The sequence below is a fragment of the Primulina tabacum genome, chromosome 2 (assembly GCF_025594145.1).
Source record: "Primulina tabacum isolate GXHZ01 chromosome 2, ASM2559414v2, whole genome shotgun sequence".
NCBI lineage: Eukaryota > Viridiplantae > Streptophyta > Magnoliopsida > Lamiales > Gesneriaceae > Primulina > Primulina tabacum.
Window position 1 is genome coordinate 1,081,263 of NC_134551.1, and position 24,239 is coordinate 1,105,501.

Sequence of the window (24,239 nt, forward strand, 5' to 3'; positions counted from 1 at the left end):
AAAGAGGAATCTCATTTTTTTGTTTTAAAGTGAAGTGATCCGCTGCTCATGTTCTACAAAACAAAACTCGAGAATATATTTCTCGGTATAGCATAGACTCACCTAAAAGAATTAATAGTTAGAAATGAATCCCAATAACTAAAAAGACAAAATAAAAAAATAAAAATTAATAAGAAGGTAAACACAAGTACACAACAACTATATAAAGCAAAAAGACCCACAAATACCATTTTCCCTACTTATTTCTTTAAGGATTTTTTCAGAAAATCAACTTCCTCCTTGAGCTTGTGTAAGATGCCAACGCGGCAAGATCTTGGATCATCTCATTGACCAAATCTTTGAATATCAGCCGTTCGATGTCCAACACCGCCTCGGACATCTCCATCGGATGATCTCCCCCCCATCCGGTTGACTCGTCCTCGGCTAAGTCCTTCCTCAACACACCACAGATGACCTCAAACAAATCTTCAGCAGCATTGCGGTTGCGAATTCTTTGAAATTCGGACCAAACATCGTCAAGGAAAGGTGTTTTCACATTGTAATTTGTCCAAGAAACAGTCTTCCATGGAGGCAGTCGTCTGTTTCTTTCGATAATTTCGTTTGTAGTATCGAAGATTAGCTTTCTCTGGAGCCTGGAGACCTTGGATTTGTACTCTCCTTTAAGATATTGCTGGTTTTCTAGTAACAGAAAGATGTCCGAGTTTTCTAAGAGGGAATCCGATGCCCTTAAGATATCTGAAATGTACATAAAATCGCAGTCACCCCGTGTTTCTTTTTGCCATTTCAATCGAGTTGATGATGCGATTGGGCTCCATATTTCTTCCTCCAATTCCCCCGATTCGTCTGCATGCATAAATTTGACATAATTAAAAACATGACGGTTAAACGAAAATTAGGAGGCACTTTGTCATTTCCAATAGCTGGAAAGTGTGTTCACAAATTCCAATTCAGACGATCCATTTCCTTCATATATTATAATATGTCTCTTGAAGTTCAATGATAAACCAACTACATACATATCCTCAGCATGCAAGGACCACATGATGAAGAAAGTGTGGGCACCAGTGTCCCTCTATTCATAAATAATTGGACTATATTATATTTATTGAAATCAGATTTGCCGCGACATCCAAGAAACACAATCCAAATCAGATATTGTAAAGGTTCAGGACAGAAATATTTCAATTATTCAAGCCAGCATTTAGAAGTCATCCACAAAAATTGATTCAAGTGTGGCTAAAATGTAGCACTACACTTACCCAAGTTCTTGCACAATCCAGTAATGCCATAATATTCAAGTACTAGTCAGTTAAGATACCACTGGCTCGAGCTTCGACTTTCACTAATTTATTCCCGATTCCAAGAATCAAGAATGCGTAAGCAATTATTTTACATACATCTATCTATAAATTAATGAAGCACAAAACCATCTTAGCTTTTTTTTAGTACATCATGAATAAATCTGATTTTTTTGTATATTATTACTCCGATAAGAAATATTCTGCAAAATCTTGATTAGATTAACATGGATAACAACTAGTAAGACCAAATAAATTTGATAAAAAATATGTATGGGAATAAAAATTCAACCTTTGAAATCAAGATTACGTCTGGCTGTAACAGGTGAAGGGGTGAATGGTTCGTCCTTGTAGAGAGACGAGTCAAGAACTGACACGGGACTCGGCTGCGCATCAGTTCCATTCATCTCCGCAATGCTCTGGAGCAGCTTATCACATCTCTCCAATAAATTCCTTCCTTCTTTGTATTCAACAGTCTTCGGCCTCTGTATTAAATCAACCATTTATTCTACAGCCATACAGGCGGTAATTAATGATTTTAATGATACATTACCTCGGTATCGGTTGATGTAGTGATGCTGCTTCCAGAGATGGATGAAGATTCGCCTTCGTCAGTGGTAACGGTCGTGATCTTCTCTTTCTTGTTGATCTTGGCCGTTGGATCTGGTCTGGTGCTTCTGGTGTTGAGCTTCGGGGAGTTAAGGGGAGAGACTCTGCGATTGTCCGCTGGATTCTTCAGTTTCCTATGGGTTTCAACGCTCAACGGTTTCGGTTTGACTATGGAGTTTGACCGTCGGGGACCCGAATTGCATTCATTTCTAGTCGCTGGACTCGGGCTTTCACCGGCCCGAGTTGGGCTCCACACGCTGCGGTTCCGGCGAGGGCTTATTGACTGAGGATTTTCACCGGAGACACCGTGATTACGGGGATTGCTACGGGATTGAGTTCTACCGTTTGGCCGTGCATAGTCACTGACGTTTCTTCTGTTCGAAGGTTGCATTACCACGATTGGTGACTCGTCGTAAACAAAGATTCGGTGGCTGATTTTATTCGGATTCTTGGAGTGCAGAAGCCCTTTCAGTTGCAAAGCTTCGAGGATCTGTTTCAAATTCTCTAAATCTTTCGACGGCTCGTCCATACCCCTCACCTTCAATCTCTTCTCAATCTCGCCGTAGACTGATACAGTATTTTTAGGTTCTGGGAAAATGTCCCCTGAATCAAAGAAGCTTCTGCGTTGCTGCTCCGGAGCTTTCCATGGAGATGGAGAATTGAAGTTGGCCCTGTTTGATGCTTTAGACAGTTCGGCCTTGCAAGTATTCTTTAATAAATGGTCCCTTGGATCTGCACAATGGGCAGCCATTGGCGCATTGTGGAGAAGTGATTCACTTGGCTGCTCTGTGATGAATCGAGAGTGAAACAGATATCTTGAGGCTCTCGATTCGGAGGCGGATCTCCTCAGCTCAGGCTTCTTTTCGGTTTCAGAGTCGGATGAATTGGGCAATGGCTCCAGACCCATGAGCCTCGCTATGACACTGGGAGACCTGTTCTGGCAGCCATCGGACGTGTCACTTCCGATGCTGTCGCATCGACTCGCCGTGGACAGAATTGAGGCGGAAGTTCGGATCTTTTTGGGGTGGAGGCCTCCCTTTGCGTCCGTGGTAGCTCTACTGTCGAGCGACAGCCTCGGGGCTTCTTTGTTGAACTTCCACGAGGACTTGTTGCCTTCTTTCAAATTGAATATAGGCAGAAGAAGAGGTGATTTAGGGGGAAACTCAACCACCTCCGGCGCCACCACCTGCTCCGCCGGTTCCAGGCTTGGCATTGTGAATTCCCTAGAAACGGACGGTGACACGGGAACTGGCATATCCGGATCCGAAATCGTACCAACAGCCTAGAAATTAATGGCGGAATATTACTATACATACAAGGAAACTTCATTAAAGACAAACTTTGACAGAGAACAAAATCATACCGCAGAAAATGGGAGGCGCTTGGTGGAAGAGACGCGGTGGCGATCAAAGAGGTGGAAGAAGCCAGCCATGCAACCCATTTGCTTCTGCATCTGTATCTCCAGATTCTTCTCATTCCCGGAGCCCATCATCATTCGCCGATAAATGACGTCACTTCCAGGCGACCCTTGAGTCTCCCAACTCTCACAGACACTCTTTATCCAGTGAAGTTAACGTCACCATTTGGATTCAGATTCAGTTCCTTCTCTATCTTCTTCTACTTTTGTTTTTTTTTCTTTCTTATTTTTTCATCTGTTGAGAACTAACTCCCGCTTTCTGCTCTTTTAAAGGTGTGACTGAGTAATGGGTGTGGAAGGGTTTTGCTATTGTCACCCTCGGGTCAATTGACGTTTGTTCTCCTCCTGAATAAAGCGCTGTCACCTGCAGGTCCCCGTTTGTGGGCACTAAACTCTACGTATTTTAATTACATTGTCTTTAATCAGATATCACCTATAAATAAAAATAATATCCCCCAATGATGTACGGTCACATGAAATTATACGTATCATATGATATGTGCTACACATGTTAAAACAAAAATGGTCTAAGCACGTGTATTATATATATATATATATATATGTATATGAGTGTGTGCATATTGTTTATCATATATGTCATCAACCAATTAGGCTCACATTTAATTCAGTTCGGGGTGCGGATGCGCGCGCGAGCCGGCTCGAAAAAAACTTTTGATTTGTATTGAAAATCATGAGTCTAAATTATTTTATTCGATAATTAACGAGCTTACTATTTCATTAAAATGATTTTATTATATATTAAATAAATATATTTTGAACATTTAGAGTATTTATTTTCGAGTGATAAGTTAAATAGCTCATTAATATGTTCGAATATTTAGAATCAAACTCGAACTCAACTCTGATCGAACCAATATATTTGACCAAGAAAACATAGAGTTTTTGTGATTTTGAACATATATAAATTGAGCCGAATATTAAAACTCATTATATATATATATATATATATTACTTTTCGGACTGGTTCATGCGCATGCACTCCGGAAAGGGAAATCATAGGAAAAAAAGGTATTTTCTTGGTAGTGTTGGACAGATTTTGGTAGTGCACTTGAGCTCATTCGCCTTATGTCTTCTGTAAAAAGGTTAATCTACAAATATAAAAGCATTTAATCGCTTGAACAACTGAGAGAACATCTGTTTCAATCGAATATCACGTAATAAAAAAAAATTGTACTGATATAGTTTTAGGTTCGAGTATTTGTCTTTCCGTATAAAACGACAAGTACCTGTCGTATGAATATTATGAAAGTCAAAATCACAGCATATTATAGAAATTTTTATCGTAGTTTTTGACAAATTATTTATTGGTTTTAAATGATAACTTATTGCTCAAATTGACAGCTAGCTTCCTTGTATACGGTACATAGCCGTGGCTTGCAGCTACCCACATTTACAACTAGCCTCAAATTTCTATTCCAAGATAATATTTTAATTATCAACTCAAACAACTGGCAAGCTTTGTATAGTTAAAATGTGACCGTTTCCTTAATTTCTGATTCACATTGACTATTTTTTAAATCCCCGTTCTTTTCAGAATGTTTATACACTTGGGAACCTCGAAGTAACTTAGATATTCACTTTATCACGATGAGTAAGTCTCTTGTAAAACGGTCTCACGAATTTTTATCTGCGAGACGGGTCAACCCTACCGATATTCACAATAAAATATAATACTCTTAGCATAAAAAGTAATACTTTTTCATTGATGACCCAAATAAGAGACCCGTCTCACAAAATACGACCTGTGAGACCGTCTCACACAAGTTTTTGTCTATCACAATTATATGCTAACAGTACTTGATTGTAAAAATAGAAACGTACGGCAATAATATCTTGTTTTTACTTCTTTTGTAACACTGATTTTCTTCGAATTAAAATTTTCTCCTCTTTCTAAAGCCACTTATTAATATATTTTATTATCTATATTTATTAGATAAATTTTCGTGTTCGGGACGTGACAAATAAAGCATGCGACTTTAATCACAAGAAAAATGAGAGTAACAATGTCAAATATCGTTTGACTCGACCCAAAGCTTTCTCGTAAAACCACACAAAGTTTTTTTCCTATTTAAGTGAAAGAAAGAGTAATAAATGCCAAGTTATTGAACACCATATTTCCCTAAACTTGCTATCTGGAAATGAGCTCTCGGACTTTGAAACGTTGTGTCAATGGAAGTTTGCAACATATAATGTACGTATGAACGAATTTATTGCTATGTATAAATATAGTCTTTCCATATATGTTACGTTTACAATTCAATTCCAAATTTCATTCACATATTTCTCCAAAAATATTAATGTCAACGGGAAAAATTAAAGTTTCAGTTCTTTGGACCACTTAACGTTTAAGATTTCACCAAATGTGCCTAGATTTCCATCGTAACTGATGTGATCTCGCTGAAATGGGTGAGCCGGGTTAGGAGCTCCAACGGATCAAATCAACAATTTATAGTGTTTGAGAATTTTGAGTGAAGATAATGGCTGTGATAGCACCTGCAAACAATGAAAAGAACTCGTGAATGGGCACCGGAGGGGTGTCCGGCGTGACCATTCCGATGCTAAAGTCAGCAGGTTTTCAGATGAACACAAGCAATATTTGAGAGAAAATATGTAAGTGCTTTAGAGTTCAAAGATATCAGAATCATTAAATACCTGCTATTTATAGTAGAAAATGGTGTAGATACCTCGATTCTCGTGCCAGCTACTAAGTATGGTAAGTCGGTTGCCCATACTAGTTTCTGATGACTTCTAGGACACTCCAAGTGCAAGTAGTTCTGACAGATTAGACGGCCTGTATCAATCATACTCGAGTGTGGTGCAATTCTAGAGGTGGTCCGGGTAGTAGGTTACCCGGGTACTTGTATGAGAGCTCGGGCTATGATGACTGCCCGGGAAGAGGAGAAGTGCCCGGTGTATTGACTCCGATTCGGGCGGTCCAATTAATATCCCAGGTCATTCATGACCCGGTTCCTTATGGAGGTATCAGTAACGTTCTACATCCTTGGTCTTAACAAAATATGCGAACTTCCGAGGAATTCCCTGCTATGATAAGATAATATAATAGTTATTATCTATAAGAAGGTGTTAAAAGATTGATATTTGAACTTAAATCGATATCAACAGCTAGCTTAATAGAGAAAAGATTGTCCAAGTTTAAATATGCATTCTCAATGATTTTATTCAAACGATATGTGATAACTAACAACCTCTTCGTGTCTAAAAATAAACATCAGAGTAACCCAAGTATGGACAGTCTAATACTTAACGGTGTAACCCGAGCTTTAATATCGTGTTGAAATCATGATTTTTATCTAATTCAACCCAAAAACTAGTTAAATGAGATATTATTGTCTAAGTTTATATATGTAAATCTCATATATTTATCTAACCGATACATGACAGCTATCATAAGATAATACTCTCTTTGTTTTCCGTAAAAAATCAAATTTTTAAAAATTGACAAATTTATGTGTTCTATGAAGTCTTATTGGAAATATAAATAAATGGCAGTTATATGTTGCTATCATCTCATGTTTTAAGAAGCTGTGCGTGAAATTATTGTGCAACGAACTGTTGACTCAATTAATTAGTTTTAGGAAGCTTTTTGACTGAGCTTTACGAAAATTTTGATTGGATTTTTATTTATGTTTTTAAATTAAATTCATTTGACTTTTTCAGAAATATTTTATTAAATGTAATCTCATGTCATATATTTTAATAAATGACTCGATCCGTATTGGCTCCGAAAGAACCCGGCTTTCCACCTCTCATATCAATTATTCGGTTCTATTTTGGACTTCACGTGCATGTTCGGATCGTTGGATCCTACTTGAATGCGGTTTTTATGTTAGGATCGAATTCTCCCTCCCATGGTTGGTATGTGGATTTTTGGATCCTCTGCTGTGACTGCAAACACAGCATCTCTGTTGTGCTCTTTTTACACGAGATGATCAACTGATTATCTCGTTTCGTCTGACAATTTTTAAAATTTATCTGACACTGTGAGAGGTCCATCAGATGATCAATTGACCATCTCATATAAAAAGTGCACAGCATAAAATTCTGGGTTTCAACTACAGCAGATGATCTAGATCCATATATTTATCCCAAGAATGATTGTTAAGACAGATCGAACAGTTGTTTATATGAAAAATCAATTAGGCATATCGATCACTTGATTATTTATTAATGTAAATATTAGTTTGGGGAGAGGGGAAATGTGCCATTTTATCTTTAATACAATGCACCGATAATATTTTTCACATGCCTAGGGAATCCTTTTCTGAACTCCAGAGAGACTTTTAATATTTTTTTGTTTATAGAATATATAAAGTGATTGGTTTAAAAATGTTATATTGGATGAGAATCTGAATGCTTCATGTCTTCCCTTCTGTTTGGGGTTTTGTACTTGGACGGTTAGACTGCTTTCAAAACTGACACTCTGCCTCTAAATTATTATTTTTATCTGATTACTAAAAATTTTCTATATTTACTTTACAATTTTTGGATGATAAAAAATAATTGCATTCAAAATAAATTGCAATCTCTAATATATAATATGATTATAATTATAATTATATTATCACACCAAAAAACTCTGTAACCTAAACTAGTCACACGTTCAAATGAAATATTTCGGCTTAAATCAAACCAGAATAGCACAAAAAATAACCCTATTCGGGTAGAAGATAAAAAGACTATTTTCCACCAATAAATATCAATAATATATATTCTATACTTTTGTTTGATAAGTTGCTTCACTAACCATATCCACATTTGTGTCTGACTGCTGAGATGATATTTACCTAATGAATGCACAATTTTAATATATTTTATGACATCAAATAGACGATCGTTACCTCAGCGATAAACACAAAGATAAGTACGGTCGGTGAACATTACATATATATCTTATACACATACATACATACACATACATACACATACACATAATTCAGTACTGAAAGATCAAAATCGTTAAGCTTCTATTTAGATTCCTGTTCTATAAATTGTCATTGCCAATTTTTATTTTTTGTTAAAACTTATAATATTTTATATAATATAAATAGAAAATTCCCTACCCTGAGAAACAATAGGAAATTTTTCTCCGCATAACTTGTGGTCCTACATATACAATATTTCAATTTATTTTATTTACAGTATAATACAAATTCTTTTGTATTCGTTCGACAATATTATAGATTTTTTAAAATTATTTTTATAATTTGGAAGCTTGATATATATTTCTTAAAATATAGCCCTTTTTCTTTATTACAAATTGAAGTAGAATTATCCTCGAACAGTGCACACCGAACTACGTACAATATTATTATTAAATTAAACAGAACAAATACAAAAGAAACGTCACACATTAACTAATGCCAGTTGCTCAAATTAAACGCTAACCCTCGTATTCTTACGCTGAGTTGAGGCATCCTCAGCCCCATTAATCACCGAGTTATGCACAGATTTGTCAAACTTCTCGCCATCTCCCCACAGCGCATACGCTTCCTCCCCATGCACCACTTCGTCCCCGCCGTTGAGCTCTTCTTCGGACATCCTCAGTGGCACCGCAAGCCCGATCAACAGACAAATCAAACTGGTGACCACAACATTTACTCCTATGATGAACACAATTCCAAGAACCTGAACCCCCATCTGCCTGAATCCCGCGCCAACTCTGCCGTTATTGAACCCGTACGCTAGGCCGATGTACCTTTCCCAAGTCGGGATCATGTAGAAAAGCCTGCACAGCTTTGGGTTGGCGAAAAATCCGGTGAGCAAGCCGCCTAGCGTCCCTGCAACAGCGTGCGTGTGGAACACGGCCATCGTGTCGTCCACTTGTTTTAGGAGCCATATCTTTTTGTGGAGAACCATCATAGTGAACCAAGGGATGGAACCGGAGAGGATGCCCATTATAATGGCGGCCCAGCCTTGCACGACCCCGGCGGCTGGGGTGATGCAGACTAGGCCGGTGATCATACCCTGTGTGGCGCCGATGACGGAGGGTTTTTCGAAGAAAAGGATGTCGAGTAGGAGCCAAGTAAGCAGGCTTGTTGCTGCGCATATATGAGTGTTCAGTACGGCGAGTGATGCGTCGACGCTGGCCATGTAAGGGTCTCCGCCGTTGAAGCCCGTCCATCCCATCCATAGCAGGCCGGCTCCGGCAAGCATCAGAAGGATGTTGTTTGGTGGGAACCTCTCCCGGTCCCTCTGTGCCCGAGGTCCTACCTGAATTATTTGGGAAAAGAACTTACTATTATTCGCGTTGAAAGAAGAATTTCCCAATTTGGATTATCATATCTATTAAAAATAATATTTGTTCCCTAAACATATTATTACATGTAAAATAATAACTCCGAAGGTTAAATCAGTTATTTATTATGGACAAAAATAACTTCTTACAGTTTAGCTTGAGAAAATGAGATAACAAACAATCCCAATTTGGATTATCATATCTATTAAAAATAATATTTGTTCCCTAAACTTCGGTGAACTTTGTATGTCTAAAAAACTTATTTTTAAAAATGATTTCAGAGGTAATATTGATATTTGGATCAGTTGCATATGCAGCTTTGGAATAATATTAAGTATTAGTGACGGTGACTACCCAGTAAGCTGCGGTGAAACCGGCAACACCGGAAGACAAGTGAATGACGAAGCCGCCGGAGTAATCGATAAGCCCCCTCTTGCTCAACCATCCATTCGGACACCAGATACTGAATGCACCGACCGTGTAAGAAAACGTGAGCCACAAAGGCACAAACAACATCCATGCAATAAAATTCATCCTCCCAAGCAAAGCGCCGCCGATCAATATCAAAGTGATCGCAGCAAAAACAAACTGGAAATACACCATCGTGGCGTTCGCGAACTTGTAAGTCGCAAACGCCTGTTTCAACAGAACATGCTGATCCAATGCATCATCGATCTTCCCAAGAAAAGGCAAAAACGAGTTTCCAAATGATAACTGATACCCCCATCCAACCCAGCAAACCAGAACTGCTGCAAAGGCGTAAAGCGCCATGAAAGCAGAGTTTACGGCCCATTTCTTTTTGACGATGCTTCCGTATAGTATCACGAGCCCTGGAATGCTTTGCAGGCCCACCATCGTGGCCGCTGTCATCTGCCATGCGTTGTCTCCTTTGTTCATCCAGTCGGGGTTCGCGTCATCAGGCTGGAGATTTGGTGGTAGCCAGGCATACTTAGGATCCATCTTTCCACTCCCGGAATTCAGAAAAGTGTTTGATTAACTACCCTTAATGAAAGCAATGTAATGGAAGCTATAAATAAAGATGACCCGACACTATAGTAATTATTGTGTTCTTGTTGCATGCCTGGAAATAGGATCATTCAGTTTGTACCGAAAACCCTTTTTGTTTTTTAAGGTTTAAGACAACAAAAGCATCGTTGATCCAGGGTAAATGAGTGATTTCACAAGTAGATTCACAGGGAAACAGGTTTGTAGGTATTTGAGTGGACGGAGAACCCAAATATGAAATTGAAACATGATGAATTGAAGCCGTGAAAATCTTGAGAATATAGGACAGGTTGTCTAGATAATTTCTTGTGCATCGAGGATTCCAATGAATGAAATACATTTTTTTTTTCGTTTTTCTATGGTCTGAGAAATCTAATGATCATTCTTTTGTCACATATATATTAATAATTACATATAAACGAATTATAAGTACTTTAATTAGCGAGTGATTGCAACAATTTGTGAAAAAGTAAGAAAAATCAGAAATGTGCAGTATTTTTTTAAAAAGTGTAAATTGTTTGATAAAAATTCCTTATAATACTAGATTGTTACGAGAATCATTTCTGTAGAAGTAAAATTAACATAGCGTCAACTTCTGAATTTTTCATTTAAATTAAGTAGAAAATTGCGAAATATTTAGGTTTACAGACATACAAAACTGAATTTTAAGGAAAAAATGTCAAAAATACTTTTTTAAGTGGTTGCAACATTTTCTTAATTGATTTGACTAATTTTCTCGTATTGTTTCAATTTTTTAGTTAAAACATAAAAATGGGAAGTCCAAAATTATTCTTAAATGATGTTTTAATTGAATGGATGAGCAAAAAATATTTTATATATAGGTGAAAATTTAGTACTAATATTATATGTTATTGTTTGCATAAGCGGGAATTTCAAAAACAAAATCGCGGCAAACTTTTGAATAATTTAACTTCTATGATCAAATGTCGTGGATTACGATTCGATCGTTAGTTATCATTAATTTGATAAACCGCAACGAGCTAGGAAACTAGGAAACTAAATCAGAGAAGTTGAAAAAACTCATAAACAACTACAAATTTAATATTGACATCATGAATTGATTCAACATTTTTACAACTATAATTTAAAAAGCTAAAAAATATGGTAAAACTAAGAAAATTAAGCTAATGAAAACCGGAAATAAACGAATTAGAATGAACTAGAATTGATGCAACTTGGAGAAAATTTTATATTGATTTGTTGATGATGAGTAGTTGTGTGTCTCTTCGTTTCTGTTCTTCTTGTCAGCTTTGTTCTTTTCTTCCGAGCAGTTTATCGATCTTCCACGTTTATCGATTATGGGTCATGAATCAACTTACTCAATAATGAGGCCTTCTTCTCAAACCAACATATCCTTGGTGGGCTTGGACGAATACAAGGCGGCCTTCTTCTCGAACTAACAGAATCCTTCAAAAGTATAATTCGCAGTCACATCACTCTCATCTCCACAACAAATTTCCAGCCCTTCAATTTTTAATATGTTTTTTTGTAGTGGCTAAATAACCGACCAACCGTACAATACCCGAGGCATTTGGTGTGGTTCTGAACGACCCTCCTCGCTCAACACTCACCTAGAAAACCCACAGTCGAATTATGCAGATTCCGCTCTTGGGTTTTGCTCGTATGCTTCAAATTTAGTGAAACATCCTCAAAGGTCACATTTTTCTGTTCGTGGGTCCTGTTAATTTGGTCATTTAATGGCTTCTGTAATGCTGAACGGAGTTGAAAATCTCGCACTCATCAGAAGTTTTTGCCCGCCTTCGAAAGGGTTGTGTTGTCTTGGCTCAGATTTTCATGGAAAGAATTCGCTCCAGTTTAATTCAGTTCCTTGTGGGAAGATTTCAATCGGGGTGAGAAAGATCAGGACAAACCTCATCCCCAAATGCAGCGCCTCTGCCTCGAGGCCTGTTTCACAGCCGAGATTTATACAACACAAGAAAGAAGCATTCTGGTTTTACAGGTTTCTCTCAGTTGTGTATGACCATGTGATAAACCCTGGGCACTGGACCGAGGACATGAGAGATGAAGCATTAGAGCCAGCGGATTTGACTAACAGGAATATGATTGTGGTTGATGTTGGTGGAGGCACGGGGTTTACGACTTTGGGGATTGTGAAGCATGTGGATGCCAAGAATGTAACGATTCTCGATCAATCTCCCCACCAGCTTGCAAAGGCTAAGCAGAAGGAGGCCTTGAAAGAATGCAGGATAATTGAAGGAGATGCCGAGGATCTCCCGTTTTTGACAGATTCAATAGATAGATATGTTTCCGCTGGGAGGTATATTCTCTAATTTTTCATGTTTGTTCTTTATGTTTCGTCGATCACAAGGGTCTAAAATGTGCGGCTATATTGTGTGTTTGGTGATATTTAGCTTTATCGGATCGAGTGCTTGAACTTCAGTTGGCTTGAACCATGTTTTTTTTTTTTTAAATTACTTTGAATGAGGCTTCCCAATTAGGGCATAGTTTCATCAAATGTTGTTTTATTAGTGTTATTGAAAGTTTGACTGATGTTGTTGCTTGAAACTATCTTTGTATTATGTATGAGCCACCAAAAGTTATTTTTATCAAGACGTCCTGTGTGCATCTTGAATTGATGGTTCTGTTGGATATTGTGAATTGAAGGCTCTGGTTCATGGTTTTTAATGAATAATTTTGGGTTGATGAAACATGTATATGAAAAGCTAGGCAGATATTGGTGTAGTTGCTTAATTAGTTAAAGCATTTGCATATAAACTCTTGAAATAATTCATTGGAAATCTCATAAAAGTTCTACGATTTTGTGAATCTTATTAGTATCGAGTACTGGCCAGACCCACAGCGGGGAATCAAGGAGGCTTACAGAGTTCTTCGACTCGGGGGGAAGGCTTGCATAATTGGTCCTGTGTATCCTACATTTTGGTTGTCTCGCTTCTTTGCAGATGTTTGGATGCTTTTTCCAAAAGAGGAAGAGTACATTGAGTGGTTTGAAAAGGCAGGATTTAAGGATGTTCGACTGAAGAGGATTGGTCCGAAATGGTATCGTGGGGTTCGCAGACATGGGCTTATCATGGGATGTTCTGTTACCGGCATAAAACCCGCATCTGGGGATTCGCCTTTGAAGGTAATGTTTCACCGTTCTCCAGCATACTAATGCTACGTACTTGTGTTTCTCCTGTGCAAAACTAGAACTTCGCTTCCTGTTTTGAAACAACTTTTTCTGTTACTTTCCTGTGTAGAATTTGCCTAGACGACTAGCCTGAGTTGATCATGGATGCTAGAAACCCGTGAACCTTGAATTCATGTAGCAAAATTATTAAGTAATAGCATCTGGCATCCGAAAAATTCTACAGTTTTCCAAACATGTATATTTTCAGAGTATCAAACAGCCAATGTTCATGGTCAATTTAAACTTCGGTTATAGAACACAAATTATATTTGTGTGCTAAGCTTGGAGATTTGTTACTCTATATGATATATGTGATAATGTCTACTGCGGCATACTATGTTTTTGCTTCCTTGTTATTTTTTCAAGTGATCACACCGTTTTTTTTGTATCGATATCTAGGGGTGTCAAATCAGACACGATCCACCAACTCGACACGTTTCAACCCGAAAAAAATCAGGTTTGGGTTTAGGGTTTTCGAGGTCGGGTCAGATCGGGTTGGACCCGATAGCTATCCGAAAAAAATAATCGAGTTGGGTTGGGTTGGGTTGGGTTGGGTTGGGTTTTTTTAAAAATATAATTAATTAATATTAACTACATTTTTATATATTGTATATTTATATCATAAATTTTCATAATTTAATATTTATTTTGAACATTTTTATTTTTTAAACAATTGTTTATTTGATTTAGTAAATATACTTTATTTTTCTACAATTAGATTTTCAAATTTAAATTATATATATGAGTAGGGATGGCAATGGGTAGGGTATGAGTCGGATTTCATACATCCATCCCCATAATCATTTATTAAATTCATCCCCATACCCATTTCCATACCCATCGGGTATTGAATTTCATCCCCATCGGATTATCGGATACACATACCCTATCCAAATACTCTATTATCATAATAAGTTTTGGTTTGAGAAAATCTTCGAATTCGTCATCGTTTTGCCATATTATTATTTTTGAAACGGGGATGGGGACGGGGATGGAAATTTGATCCCCGAAGTTTCGGGTTTGGGGATTCCTTGAACCCGAAAAAGCGAGGATTGGGACGGATATGTGGGTGGGGATGGAATTCGGGGATGAGGATGGGGATAGCAAACCCGTCCTCGCCCCGGCGCATTGCCATCCCTATCCAATACACTCGAATTTGACATCCCCTTTGAGCTTGAGCTTTAATTGAAACTGGTATAGAATGTGGGCTCGAACTCGAGTTCGTATTTATGGATATAATGCTACATCACATCTAGGGCCATGACTATGTAGAGACATGAGAGTACATTAACTCAGGTCCATTTGTTTTTTGAGGCTCGTAATGTTTTCAAAATTTATTATATACAATATAGTATAAATTGGCTCAACATAAATGCATAGCTCAAAACAAAGTTGTCTTCTTCGGACTTTATTACACATGTTCCGATATTCTATATTTCTTACAATATTATTAAGATTATTACAGAAACTACCTCTTCATTTTTTTTTATTAATTTCAATTTAATATTCCATGTATAAATTACTTATATATTTAATCATATGAAAAATTATATTAAATTTTAGGAATATTCTTTGATTTAAAAAATAAGATTTGAATAAATTTAAATTAATAATAATGTGTATAAAAATAATTTACGTATGCTAGGGAGATGATATATTTGAGTGAGCTCAATTCTAATATGCCCAAGAGATTATTGGTTATAATAATAATAATTCTAAGTTGCCAGGGAGATTTTTCTGCCCTTTATCGAAAATTAAATGAAATATTTATTGGTGTCATCGCATTCAGGTCAACCATTGAATATTAGGCTCGAAAAATACGAAGAACTAAATTCCAGTCTTCAATGCTGAAAATATATTTTTCTATCCTTTGTGCTCTTCGACTTCACTACCTAACATTTTACTTGGGCAAAAATCTCCCTGCTCTTATGTAGTATAGAATTCCATACTACGTTTCTTTAAATTCAGGTCCAACCAGAATACGGGCTCTCTATTTTCTCTCTTTATTTCTCTGTACTCAGTCATACATACAGAATTCAGATACTACGTTTCTTTAAATTCAGGTCCAACCAGAATACGGGCTCTCTATTTTCTCTCTTTATTTCTCTGTACTCAGTCATACATACAGAATTCAGAGTTTCCAAAACTTTGATCAATTTCTTTCTACAAAAATGGTTGATTCATTGACACAAGTGGAGATTTCTGAGTTCTGGGAAGCCTTCTGTCTCATTGACAAAGATTCAGATGGTGATGAGTTTTATGCTTTGGGATATATATGATCTTTATTTCTTGAACATGTATATATATATATATATATATATATATATATATATATAATATGCATTTAGTTTCGATATATTTTTTTTTGTATTCGAATTCTGGTTTTATGCTTTTATTAATATTTTTTTAAAGGGCTGATTACTGTGGAAGAATTGGCACGGGCGATTCAATTTTTGAGTGAGCATCCAACGCATGAAGAGATTCAAGAAATGATAAGTATTAAGGGTGATGCAGATGGAGATGATACTGTGGATTTCCAGAAGTTCTTGAACATCACGGCAAGAAAAATGAAGGTAATCTAAACTAATCAAACATTAGTAATTATCTAATCCATTTAAAATCTTTATTTGTACTTGAGATTATGATTGTTGATTAATTTTTCCATATACAATAGCAAGCACGTGGGCTTTATTTTTAATAAATGTTTTTATTCATAAAATGGACTATACATGTTAGTTGTCCTATATCGGTTGGATAAAATATTTGAGAGTTGTATATATGATCTTGGACAATCCTCCTTCCTTGAGCTAACTTTTGGGAATTGAGTTAGGTCCAAGTTCCAATCTTAACAGTACATAACATTATTCATTTAATGAACATGATTACAAAGTAGACTTTAAATCAATAAAATTTATGAAAAATAGCTCACATTATTGTTATAAACAAATTGATAGGATAATGTGGCGGATGAGCTAAAAGAAGCTTTCCAAGTATTTGACAGAGATCAAGATGGATTCATATCTGCCTTTTGAGGTGAACATATTTTCTTCGCGTGATTAATTATAATATTATTACCATATTCAATTAATGTGCCCTTGACTTTTTCAGCATAATGTTTATATTTTTTTAATATATGATAAGCAGTTGAGAAACGTGATGATAAATTTGGGAGAAAGACTTACAGATGAAGAAGCCGAGCAGATGATTAGAGAGGCTGATTTTAACGGAGATGGCCTTGTTAGTTATGAAGAATTTGTGAGGATGATGATAACTTAGTATTATAATAATATATATTTTTTCGTAGATTTATTGATCTTTGTTTAAAATAATATAATTATGTATTAGTTGTTTAATTTGTTTGTATTTCCATGTTTTGGTATTACAAAGTCCAACCATTTGTATTACTTTTTAAATTAAGATTGTAGATTGTAATTGCATTCATTTTCCAATGGATCTTTCTCAAATTTTTTCAATTTTTAGTCAGATGTTTAATGTCTTTTTTACAATATAGGGAACTAAGAAACTCAACAATTATTGAACAGTAAATTAGGGAGAATTATATATTCTTAATTCTTGTGAACAAAATTAGATTTTTGATCCCTAAATTTCTCAAAGGTTTGTCAAAATGGATGAAATGGTGAGAAAAAATGTCAAACCCAAATTGCCTTTAATTTTCAGTCGGTCAATTTCTGGTTGGAAAATTTAATAAAATTTGCCTAGAAAATGGGGCAGACAAGAATAAAGTAAAAAGATACTAAAAGGATCGATTAACATTTCTTATTTAATGGTATTTCTTTATTTTCAAAACCTTAAATTAAATGCGAAGAGTATGACAGAGAACATTGTGCAGACAAATTCAAAATCAAATCAAGGTGAGTCTATGTTACACGGTGAGTTCTAGTTCGACCTGTTTGTCTATGCTATACCGTGACATACATTTATACGTATGCATTATAACATGCACCAATATTGAGGTGAAAAAAGGATGCCAATATTGGTCTCACAAGTGGATACTATTGATCTATGCATATTTTTTTATGTGTTTGCTCTTTTGATTTCAAAATTAACTAACATATGTGCAACACACAGTTTCGGCAAATGTTGCTTACGCAAGGTAAACATTTGTAAAGTTAATTATCACTTCCCTCATTGATAGATGGTTATTGGTATCTCAAGTGACCTGCTGTTTCCTTGGTGGCAGACTTAGAGCGTTCATGGAATTGTGCATCTTAATTCCTGGGACTTCCTCAATTTTTCGTCAAGATTTTTATACAAATGGTCAAGTGAGTTCCCCCACTATTGCATTATTTTCTCTTGTATTTTTTTTTCTCAATTTTGTGAAAATTGCAGATAATTTGACCTGGCCCTTTTGACTCAATAAACTCGTCCAATTTGTGATGAATTTCTCTTGCAATGTTGTTAGCTTGGCTCAGCGGGAACAGTTAATAATTCAAGAAATATGTTTTGTAGTGGTACATGTAATTGTAATCTTTGAAAAAATTTACGAGCAAATTCATATATTCTGGGAACTTGTAGCTGTAGGAACTGCATGGCTGAAAGATGACGCCAGTGACATATCTATTGTAAACCAAGGCCATTTTCTCTGGTCATTGGACTGTTGTGTCATAGCTGGATCGGTGTTTTCATTGTCTCCATACTCTTGATTCAATGATAAATCTAATATCAAGGATCTTCAGCATGATTCTTGCCAGGTATACTGGAACATTAATTTTTATGTGTTAAGATTATTGTATGCACCTATTCCACTGCCAAATATCTGGAATTTCATTACATGAATTTATCTCATGCATCTTCAAAGTTAATTGCTGTGATATCGTTGAATGCACCTATTACAAAAGGATTTTGTTGTGCTTTAAATGGATGCAGGGTTACAATTCATCCGTTCCTTGGAAGTGCTCTGAAGAATTCTTTTCTGATACAATAAAGAGTAGAGATCCTCTTAAAATAGGGTTGGTCTTTAGCTTCTCTTTCCCTCTTAACTTAGCATCTCTTGTTGACTAATGAGTAGACGGTTGTTTATTAAACCTTCTATCTTCCCTAAAATTTTCTTAGGTTTACAAATGTCTTAGCAATGCGTTTGGTACGAGACTTGTTGAGCTGGGATCCAGTAAGTTTTGTTCTCGAAAAGCTTAATGTAATGGGAATTTAACTATTACGATTTCAACTTTACTGATGCTTATGGGATCTCCATCTTTTCTTTTAGGGGATTCTTTTCTGAGAAAATGCTTATATTTGTGTAAAGTTTTTATCATGCCAGGAGGACAGACTCCATGTTGATGATGCCCTTCGACATCCTTACTTTTTTTCGCAAGCTTCTGAAAAATGAGGTAACTTGGATGTCTAGTTTTGTATATCCCAGTGCTAGTTCTCTATTGTACGTGGGGAGGTCGTTGTATCCGTGAGTTGAGAGAGATTAATCTTTTCGTCTAGCCAAGGTCCGACTTCCAATGGCCCTTATATCAGTTGACCCCTTACTCCCTTGGTTCAGCTTATGGAGTTGTGAAAAACAAAATTGATTCTATAGTTACCGTGACCTCTCGGGCCGCTGCGTAAATAGAAAGGTGGTACGTGGGAGAAAGAAGCCCAGGTAGGAGGAGAAAAGACTGGTGTGGCTTCGAATGTACTCTCCAGTAAAGCGACCTGAAGTATAATCTGAAGCCTACCCTCATCGGCTGCTTCGCTCTGTACGTATTTTTAATTATAGACAATTGCATTTAACCTTCTGATGTGGTATAGATGAGTCATTTCAGTAATAATAAAAAAGAGGTTTTTAGAATTTTTTTTATAACCTCTAGGAGTGGTTGCGCGCGTAAACTTTTTGCAGTTGTTGCATGCAACACATGTATAAAACATGTATACAAGTGTTACTCTGCATTTTTCTTGAAACAACATTGAATATAGGACTCTTATATTTCATTACTACCAATTGTTTTTTGTATGTTACAACCTAGTTAATTCATTCATCTCTATGGTGATATCATGACGATTACATGCAAGATACCAAATTGAGTTACTGTGTAGGTTCATCGTAAAAAAAACATAAAAACCAAATTGAAGATAAGGTTGAAGCTGCCGAGAAACGACATAATTTATTGCACATACTCATAAACCTTAGGAAATTGGCAACTCCATCACTTTCTACTTGTATCCTTTCACTGTTTTTAAATATGTAAGTGTATGGTGGCCAGCTGCATCCTACTCTTCCACTCAGACTTATCCTTTCTTTACCAACAATAAATTTTAATGAACAAAAAAATTATCTAATCGTATGTCGTAGTAGCACTTTGCAGGGCTCTAAAATTGTTGATTTCGATTTAAGTGGATTCATTTTAATTCAAGTTTATGTTTCTAAATTTTGATTTTATATATACAAGAAATGGTATGGTACAGTTTATATGTTGTGTGGGATGTGGTAGTGGAAGTTTTCCAAGTGGAAGGAAAGCTTGTGATAAGTACGGACTGCATGGCCATCAAAATTTAGTTTTAGTCCAAAACCATGTTTCAGAATAACATCTCAGTTTCCGAACATCTAATTAATTAATGTAGAGAACAAACGTCGCTTGTGTACAGTACAGACGTGTCGTCGCTTTGTCCTTTGTTCATTGATTCATACTTATCAGTCTTACGATAATGTATCCATTTAAATGATTCTCAAGTATATATATACTTTTATGTTATTGAAATGAAATGAAATTGAATTTGTTTAAATTTAAACTTTCAGAATAATATATCATATTACGTTTCATAAAATAAATTTGGAATCATAAGACATTTTTTATGATATTAGTCGCAAAAAAATTGGGATCTATATTATGAGTAATATGTTTTGTATGATCTTGAAAAAAAATAAGAACTAAATACGCGGCGATAAGTTTCGCTGTTGCTGAGACACGTAAGATCGGACACCTGTTATGTTGCATGCATGGCATCGTCACTTGCATGGAAAACCACCCCCATTTGAGTTCACTATAAATCTGAAATGTACGTACGATTCAATTCATGTTCATCACTGAGAAATTACTAATGCTAAATTAAAAGGATGGGTGCCAAAGCGAGTTTATGTTTGGCGGTCTTTGCGTTGTTGCTTGTTTCATCGTTCGGGGTTAAAGACCCAGAGTGGAAGCAGTGCGAAGTCCAGCGACAATTCGACGAGAAACAGAGGGAATCCTGTGTGAGACGCTGCGAGGAATACAGTAGAAAAAAACAGGAAAGGGAGCGTGGCGGCGAAGGTGGCGGTGGCGGCGGCCGCGGCTCTTATGGTGAAGAGGATCAGAACTGGAACCGCGAGAGCCCGACCGCGCGGCTACGTGAGTGCGTGAAGGGCTGCGAAACCCAACATGGCGAGCAAAAAGAACGCTGCCAGCGTAGCTGCCAGCAAGAATACGAAAGGGAGAAAGAAAGGCATGAAGAAAATGAAAGACTGGAGGAAGGAGGAGAGGAGCAGCAGCAACATGAGGAGATTAATCCATATGTGTTCGAGGATCACCATTTTATCACCAGACCGCAGACTCAACACGGCCGCCTTCGGATCCTGCAGAAATTCACCGACAGGTCAAAGAAACTCTTCCGAGGCATCGAGAACTATCGTTTCGCGATTTGTGAAGCTGATCCTCTGACTTTCATTGTTCCTTATCATTTTGATGCCGAAACTCTGGTCTTTGTGGCGAAAGGTATTGTCAATTTGTTGTAGTATCAGCATAACTTCTGTAAGTGGTTATTAATTACATATGTTTGATGTAGTTTCAATTGTCCGTATATTTTAACATAATTCCTGTGATATATAGGAAAGGGAACAGTGAGCTTAGTGACGAAAGACAGGAGGGAAAGTTTCAATATTAAAGAAGGTGATATAATGAGGATCAAAGCGGGGACTACTACTTATATTATCAATAGCGATGAGAATGAAAGACTTGTCTTAGCGAAGCTGTTGCAGCCAGTCTCCACTCCTGGTAATTTTGAGGTAATTAAGATGAACTTATTCTTGAATTGATGGAAATTGTGTAGTTTTATTAATATATTTGACGCGGGTTTTTGACAAATTAAACAGGCTTTTTACGGTGCTGGAGGGGAGAATCCAGAATCATTCTACAGGGTCTTCAGCAATGAAATACTTGAAGCTGCATTCAACGTAATTTTTTTTACATAAACCCATTCAATCGCTGGACTAAAAATAAATTTTCTTCCTCAGATCGATTGGGGTGATCCAATTTTCCGTGTTTCTTATAGGTGAGAAGAGATAGGATCCAAAAGTTATTTGGGCAGCAGAAGCAAGGTGCGATATTGAAGGTTTCCAGGGAGCAAATCCAGGGCATGAGCCACCACGAAGAGGGCGGAATCTGGCCGTTTGGCGGTGGCGAGTCGAAGGGCATTTTAAATATTTATCAGCAACACCCTATGCATGCCAACCAATATGGACAGCTCTACGAAGTGGATTCTAGCAGTTTCAGGTCGCTACACGGCCTTGATGTTGCTATTACTTTAGCCAACATCACCAGGGTAAAATCATCTTTCCCTTGTTTTGCTGTTTCTTGATTTTGTTGCTCGTCATTTCCCCACAGATCAAGTAATTGTGTATGTTTTCCCTCAAATTATTAGGGTGCAATGACGGCTCTGTATTACAACTCGAGGGCAACAAAGATCTGTACAGTGAAAGACGGGGCAGGCTACTATGAAATGGCGTGTCCCCACATGTCTCAGTTACAGAACCACCACGAGGGCAGCAGCCAGCGCGAGCAACCCGGCTCCCGCCGCATGTCCAGTGGCACCCCCAGCTATCAGAAAAGCAGCTCCCGCCTTCAACGCGGCACTGTGGTGGTTGTACCGGCAGGTCATCCTTTCGTGGCTGTGGCCTCAAACAATCAGAATCTGCAGCTCATGTGCTTTGTAGTCCACGCCAATGACAACGAAAAACATGCTCTCGCAGGCAAGTCTACAACGTCGTTGTCGTAAAGTCTTATGCACCATATACAAATTAAAATTTGCAGATTACAATCATTGCAATGGTTGGTACAGGGAAGAGAAACGTGATGAATCGGCTAGAGAGAGAGGCAAAAGAGCTGGCTTTCGGGGTTCCAGAAAGAGTAATAGATGAAGTGTTCAGGAGTCAAGAAGAGGAGTTCTTCTTCAAGGGACCTCGCCAGCAACACCGGGGCTTTTCCGATATGTGAAGAATCTTGAACCGGTCGATCTACTGGAATTTTGGCGTCTGCTGTGTTCTACTTAAGCTTAGTTTGTATGTGTATAATTAAACATATAATATTAAGAAATAATAACACTGGTAAACGCTGCCTGTTGACTGTTGAGATGTAAATATTTGTATCCAACACATATAAATAAATAAAACACCGCTGGTTGTTCTGTCAGTTTTTTTTTTTTAAAAAAAATTTGATCTCTTGTGAGACGGTCTCACGAATTTTTATTAATAAGACGAGATAATTCTATTGATATTCATAATAAAAAGTAATACTTTTAATATGAAAAGTAATATTTTTTCATGGATGACTTAAATAAGATATTTGTCTCACAAAATACGACCTGTACAATTGTCTCTCGTACAGGTTTTTGTCATTTTCAAATTGATTTATTCTGTAAATTCGCAATTTCACACGCACTACATATAATGATGTTTTCTTTGAGACCTTTTTAAATTTTTAACGAGTAGTTAGTAATAAATGTGTAGAATTTTTATAAATTAAATTTTTTTAACCAAATTTTCAAAAGATTTTAAAATATTTTCGTATCTTACCTCTTTTTTAGATTTATAAGAACATAAAATAAATTATTATAATTTTAACACATTAAAGAAATATAAAAAAAAATTGTTTATTAGTTTACGGTATGATAGGTATCTGACAGAATTCATACCCCTAACCCCTCCCTCTCTTATTTATATTTTATTATATCTTTTGCATGGGAATGAGTAGTATATGCGAAAATGTTTATGGGTGAGTAGTGTGTGGTTGTATGCGGGCCCAAGCCTAATTTGGGTCTTACCCGAAGCCCAATGGGCCTCCAAATTCTCCCATAACATTCAGGAGGTTTGTGTTGATTGGCAGGACCAACATCTATATTTTCAGCACAAGGATTTTAGTTCCTTTTTTTTTTGTATAATAATTACAAAAAAGATTGGTTATTGTTGATGTGATCACACGCAATTCAATATTAATAAGCCAATCATTAATGAAACTTTGGCATCTCTGAGAGTACTGTTGCATGTACAATCAATCACGTGCAGGAACACTCATTTATTTATTTTTTTATCAGCGATAAGTACTTCCAAGGAGAAGAAAAAAAATAAAAAAACAAAAATTTGTGTGAGACAATTTTACGGATTATATTTTATGAGATGAAATATCTTATTTGGGTCATCCATGAAAAAATATTATTTTTGATGCTAAAAATATTATTTTTTATTGTGAATATCGGTAGGATTGACTCGTTTCA

General features: G+C 36.6%; 4 protein-coding genes and 1 long non-coding RNA gene across 5 annotated transcripts; 3 read left to right on the plus strand and 2 right to left on the minus strand.

The window, feature by feature from the left end:
- On the minus strand, nt 1–3,758 carry LOC142522886 (uncharacterized). Its single transcript, XM_075626465.1, has 4 exons — nt 3,271–3,758; nt 1,852–3,189; nt 1,591–1,783; nt 1–843 (listed from the first exon to the last, which is right to left on the minus strand). Exons 1-4 carry the CDS (start codon nt 3,400–3,402, stop codon nt 260–262), a joined length of 2,247 nt encoding a protein of 748 aa, XP_075482580.1. The 5' UTR covers nt 3,403–3,758; the 3' UTR covers nt 1–259.
- Nucleotides 3,759–8,629: 4,871 nt separating this feature from the next.
- Nucleotides 8,630–10,562, minus strand: LOC142537221 (ammonium transporter 2 member 5-like). The gene is made up of 2 exons (XM_075642772.1): nt 9,956–10,562; nt 8,630–9,576 (listed from the first exon to the last, which is right to left on the minus strand). Exons 1-2 carry the CDS (start codon nt 10,559–10,561, stop codon nt 8,740–8,742), a joined length of 1,443 nt encoding a protein of 480 aa, XP_075498887.1. The 5' UTR covers nt 10,562; the 3' UTR covers nt 8,630–8,739.
- A 1,463-nt stretch (nt 10,563–12,025) lies between these two features.
- Nucleotides 12,026–17,239, plus strand: LOC142522895 (2-methyl-6-phytyl-1,4-hydroquinone methyltransferase, chloroplastic-like). Its single transcript, XM_075626477.1, has 6 exons — nt 12,026–12,905; nt 13,424–13,730; nt 15,839–16,022; nt 16,188–16,348; nt 16,730–16,808; nt 16,920–17,239. Exons 1-5 carry the CDS (start codon nt 12,325–12,327, stop codon nt 16,805–16,807), a joined length of 1,311 nt encoding a protein of 436 aa, XP_075482592.1. The 5' UTR covers nt 12,026–12,324; the 3' UTR covers nt 16,808; nt 16,920–17,239.
- Nucleotides 17,240–17,744: 505 nt separating this feature from the next.
- LOC142537222 (uncharacterized) lies at nt 17,745–19,531 on the plus strand. Its single transcript, XR_012818500.1, has 3 exons — nt 17,745–18,058; nt 18,663–18,745; nt 18,849–19,531. It is a non-coding gene; the product is annotated as an uncharacterized LOC142537222 (long non-coding RNA).
- Nucleotides 19,532–20,745: 1,214 nt separating this feature from the next.
- On the plus strand, nt 20,746–23,114 carry LOC142537223 (vicilin Cor a 11.0101-like). Its single transcript, XM_075642775.1, has 6 exons — nt 20,746–21,466; nt 21,581–21,756; nt 21,844–21,924; nt 22,023–22,292; nt 22,392–22,719; nt 22,809–23,114. The coding sequence occupies exons 1-6, from the start codon at nt 20,836–20,838 to the stop codon at nt 22,961–22,963; spliced, it is 1,641 nt and encodes a 546-aa protein (XP_075498890.1). The 5' UTR covers nt 20,746–20,835; the 3' UTR covers nt 22,964–23,114.
- The last annotated feature ends 1,125 nt before the right edge of the window (nt 23,115–24,239 follow it).

Excerpts from the sequence above, each read along its gene's own strand:
- LOC142522886 (XM_075626465.1), bottom strand. The coding sequence starts at position 3,402 with ATGATGATGGGCTCCGGGAATGAGAAGAATCTGGAGATACAGATGCAG. Across the intron at positions 3,190-3,270 it reads AGCGCCTCCCATTTTCTGCG|GCTGTTGGTACGATTTCGGA; the intron begins GTATGATTTTGT and ends ATTAATTTCTAG. Across the intron at positions 844-1,590 it reads ACGTAATCTTGATTTCAAAG|ACGAATCGGGGGAATTGGAG; the intron begins GTTGAATTTTTA and ends TTATGCATGCAG.
- LOC142537221 (XM_075642772.1), bottom strand. The coding sequence starts at position 10,561 with ATGGATCCTAAGTATGCCTGGCTACCACCAAATCTCCAGCCTGATGAC. Across the intron at positions 9,577-9,955 it reads GTTTCACCGCAGCTTACTGG|GTAGGACCTCGGGCACAGAG; the intron begins GTAGTCACCGTC and ends CAAATAATTCAG.
- LOC142522895 (XM_075626477.1), top strand. The coding sequence starts at position 12,325 with ATGGCTTCTGTAATGCTGAACGGAGTTGAAAATCTCGCACTCATCAGA. Across the intron at positions 13,731-15,838 it reads CTGGGGATTCGCCTTTGAAG|GTCCAACCAGAATACGGGCT; the intron begins GTAATGTTTCAC and ends CTTTAAATTCAG. Across the intron at positions 16,349-16,729 it reads TCACGGCAAGAAAAATGAAG|GATAATGTGGCGGATGAGCT; the intron begins GTAATCTAAACT and ends ACAAATTGATAG.
- LOC142537223 (XM_075642775.1), top strand. The coding sequence starts at position 20,836 with ATGGGTGCCAAAGCGAGTTTATGTTTGGCGGTCTTTGCGTTGTTGCTT. Across the intron at positions 21,467-21,580 it reads TCTGGTCTTTGTGGCGAAAG|GAAAGGGAACAGTGAGCTTA; the intron begins GTATTGTCAATT and ends TGTGATATATAG. Across the intron at positions 22,720-22,808 it reads CGAAAAACATGCTCTCGCAG|GGAAGAGAAACGTGATGAAT; the intron begins GCAAGTCTACAA and ends TGGTTGGTACAG.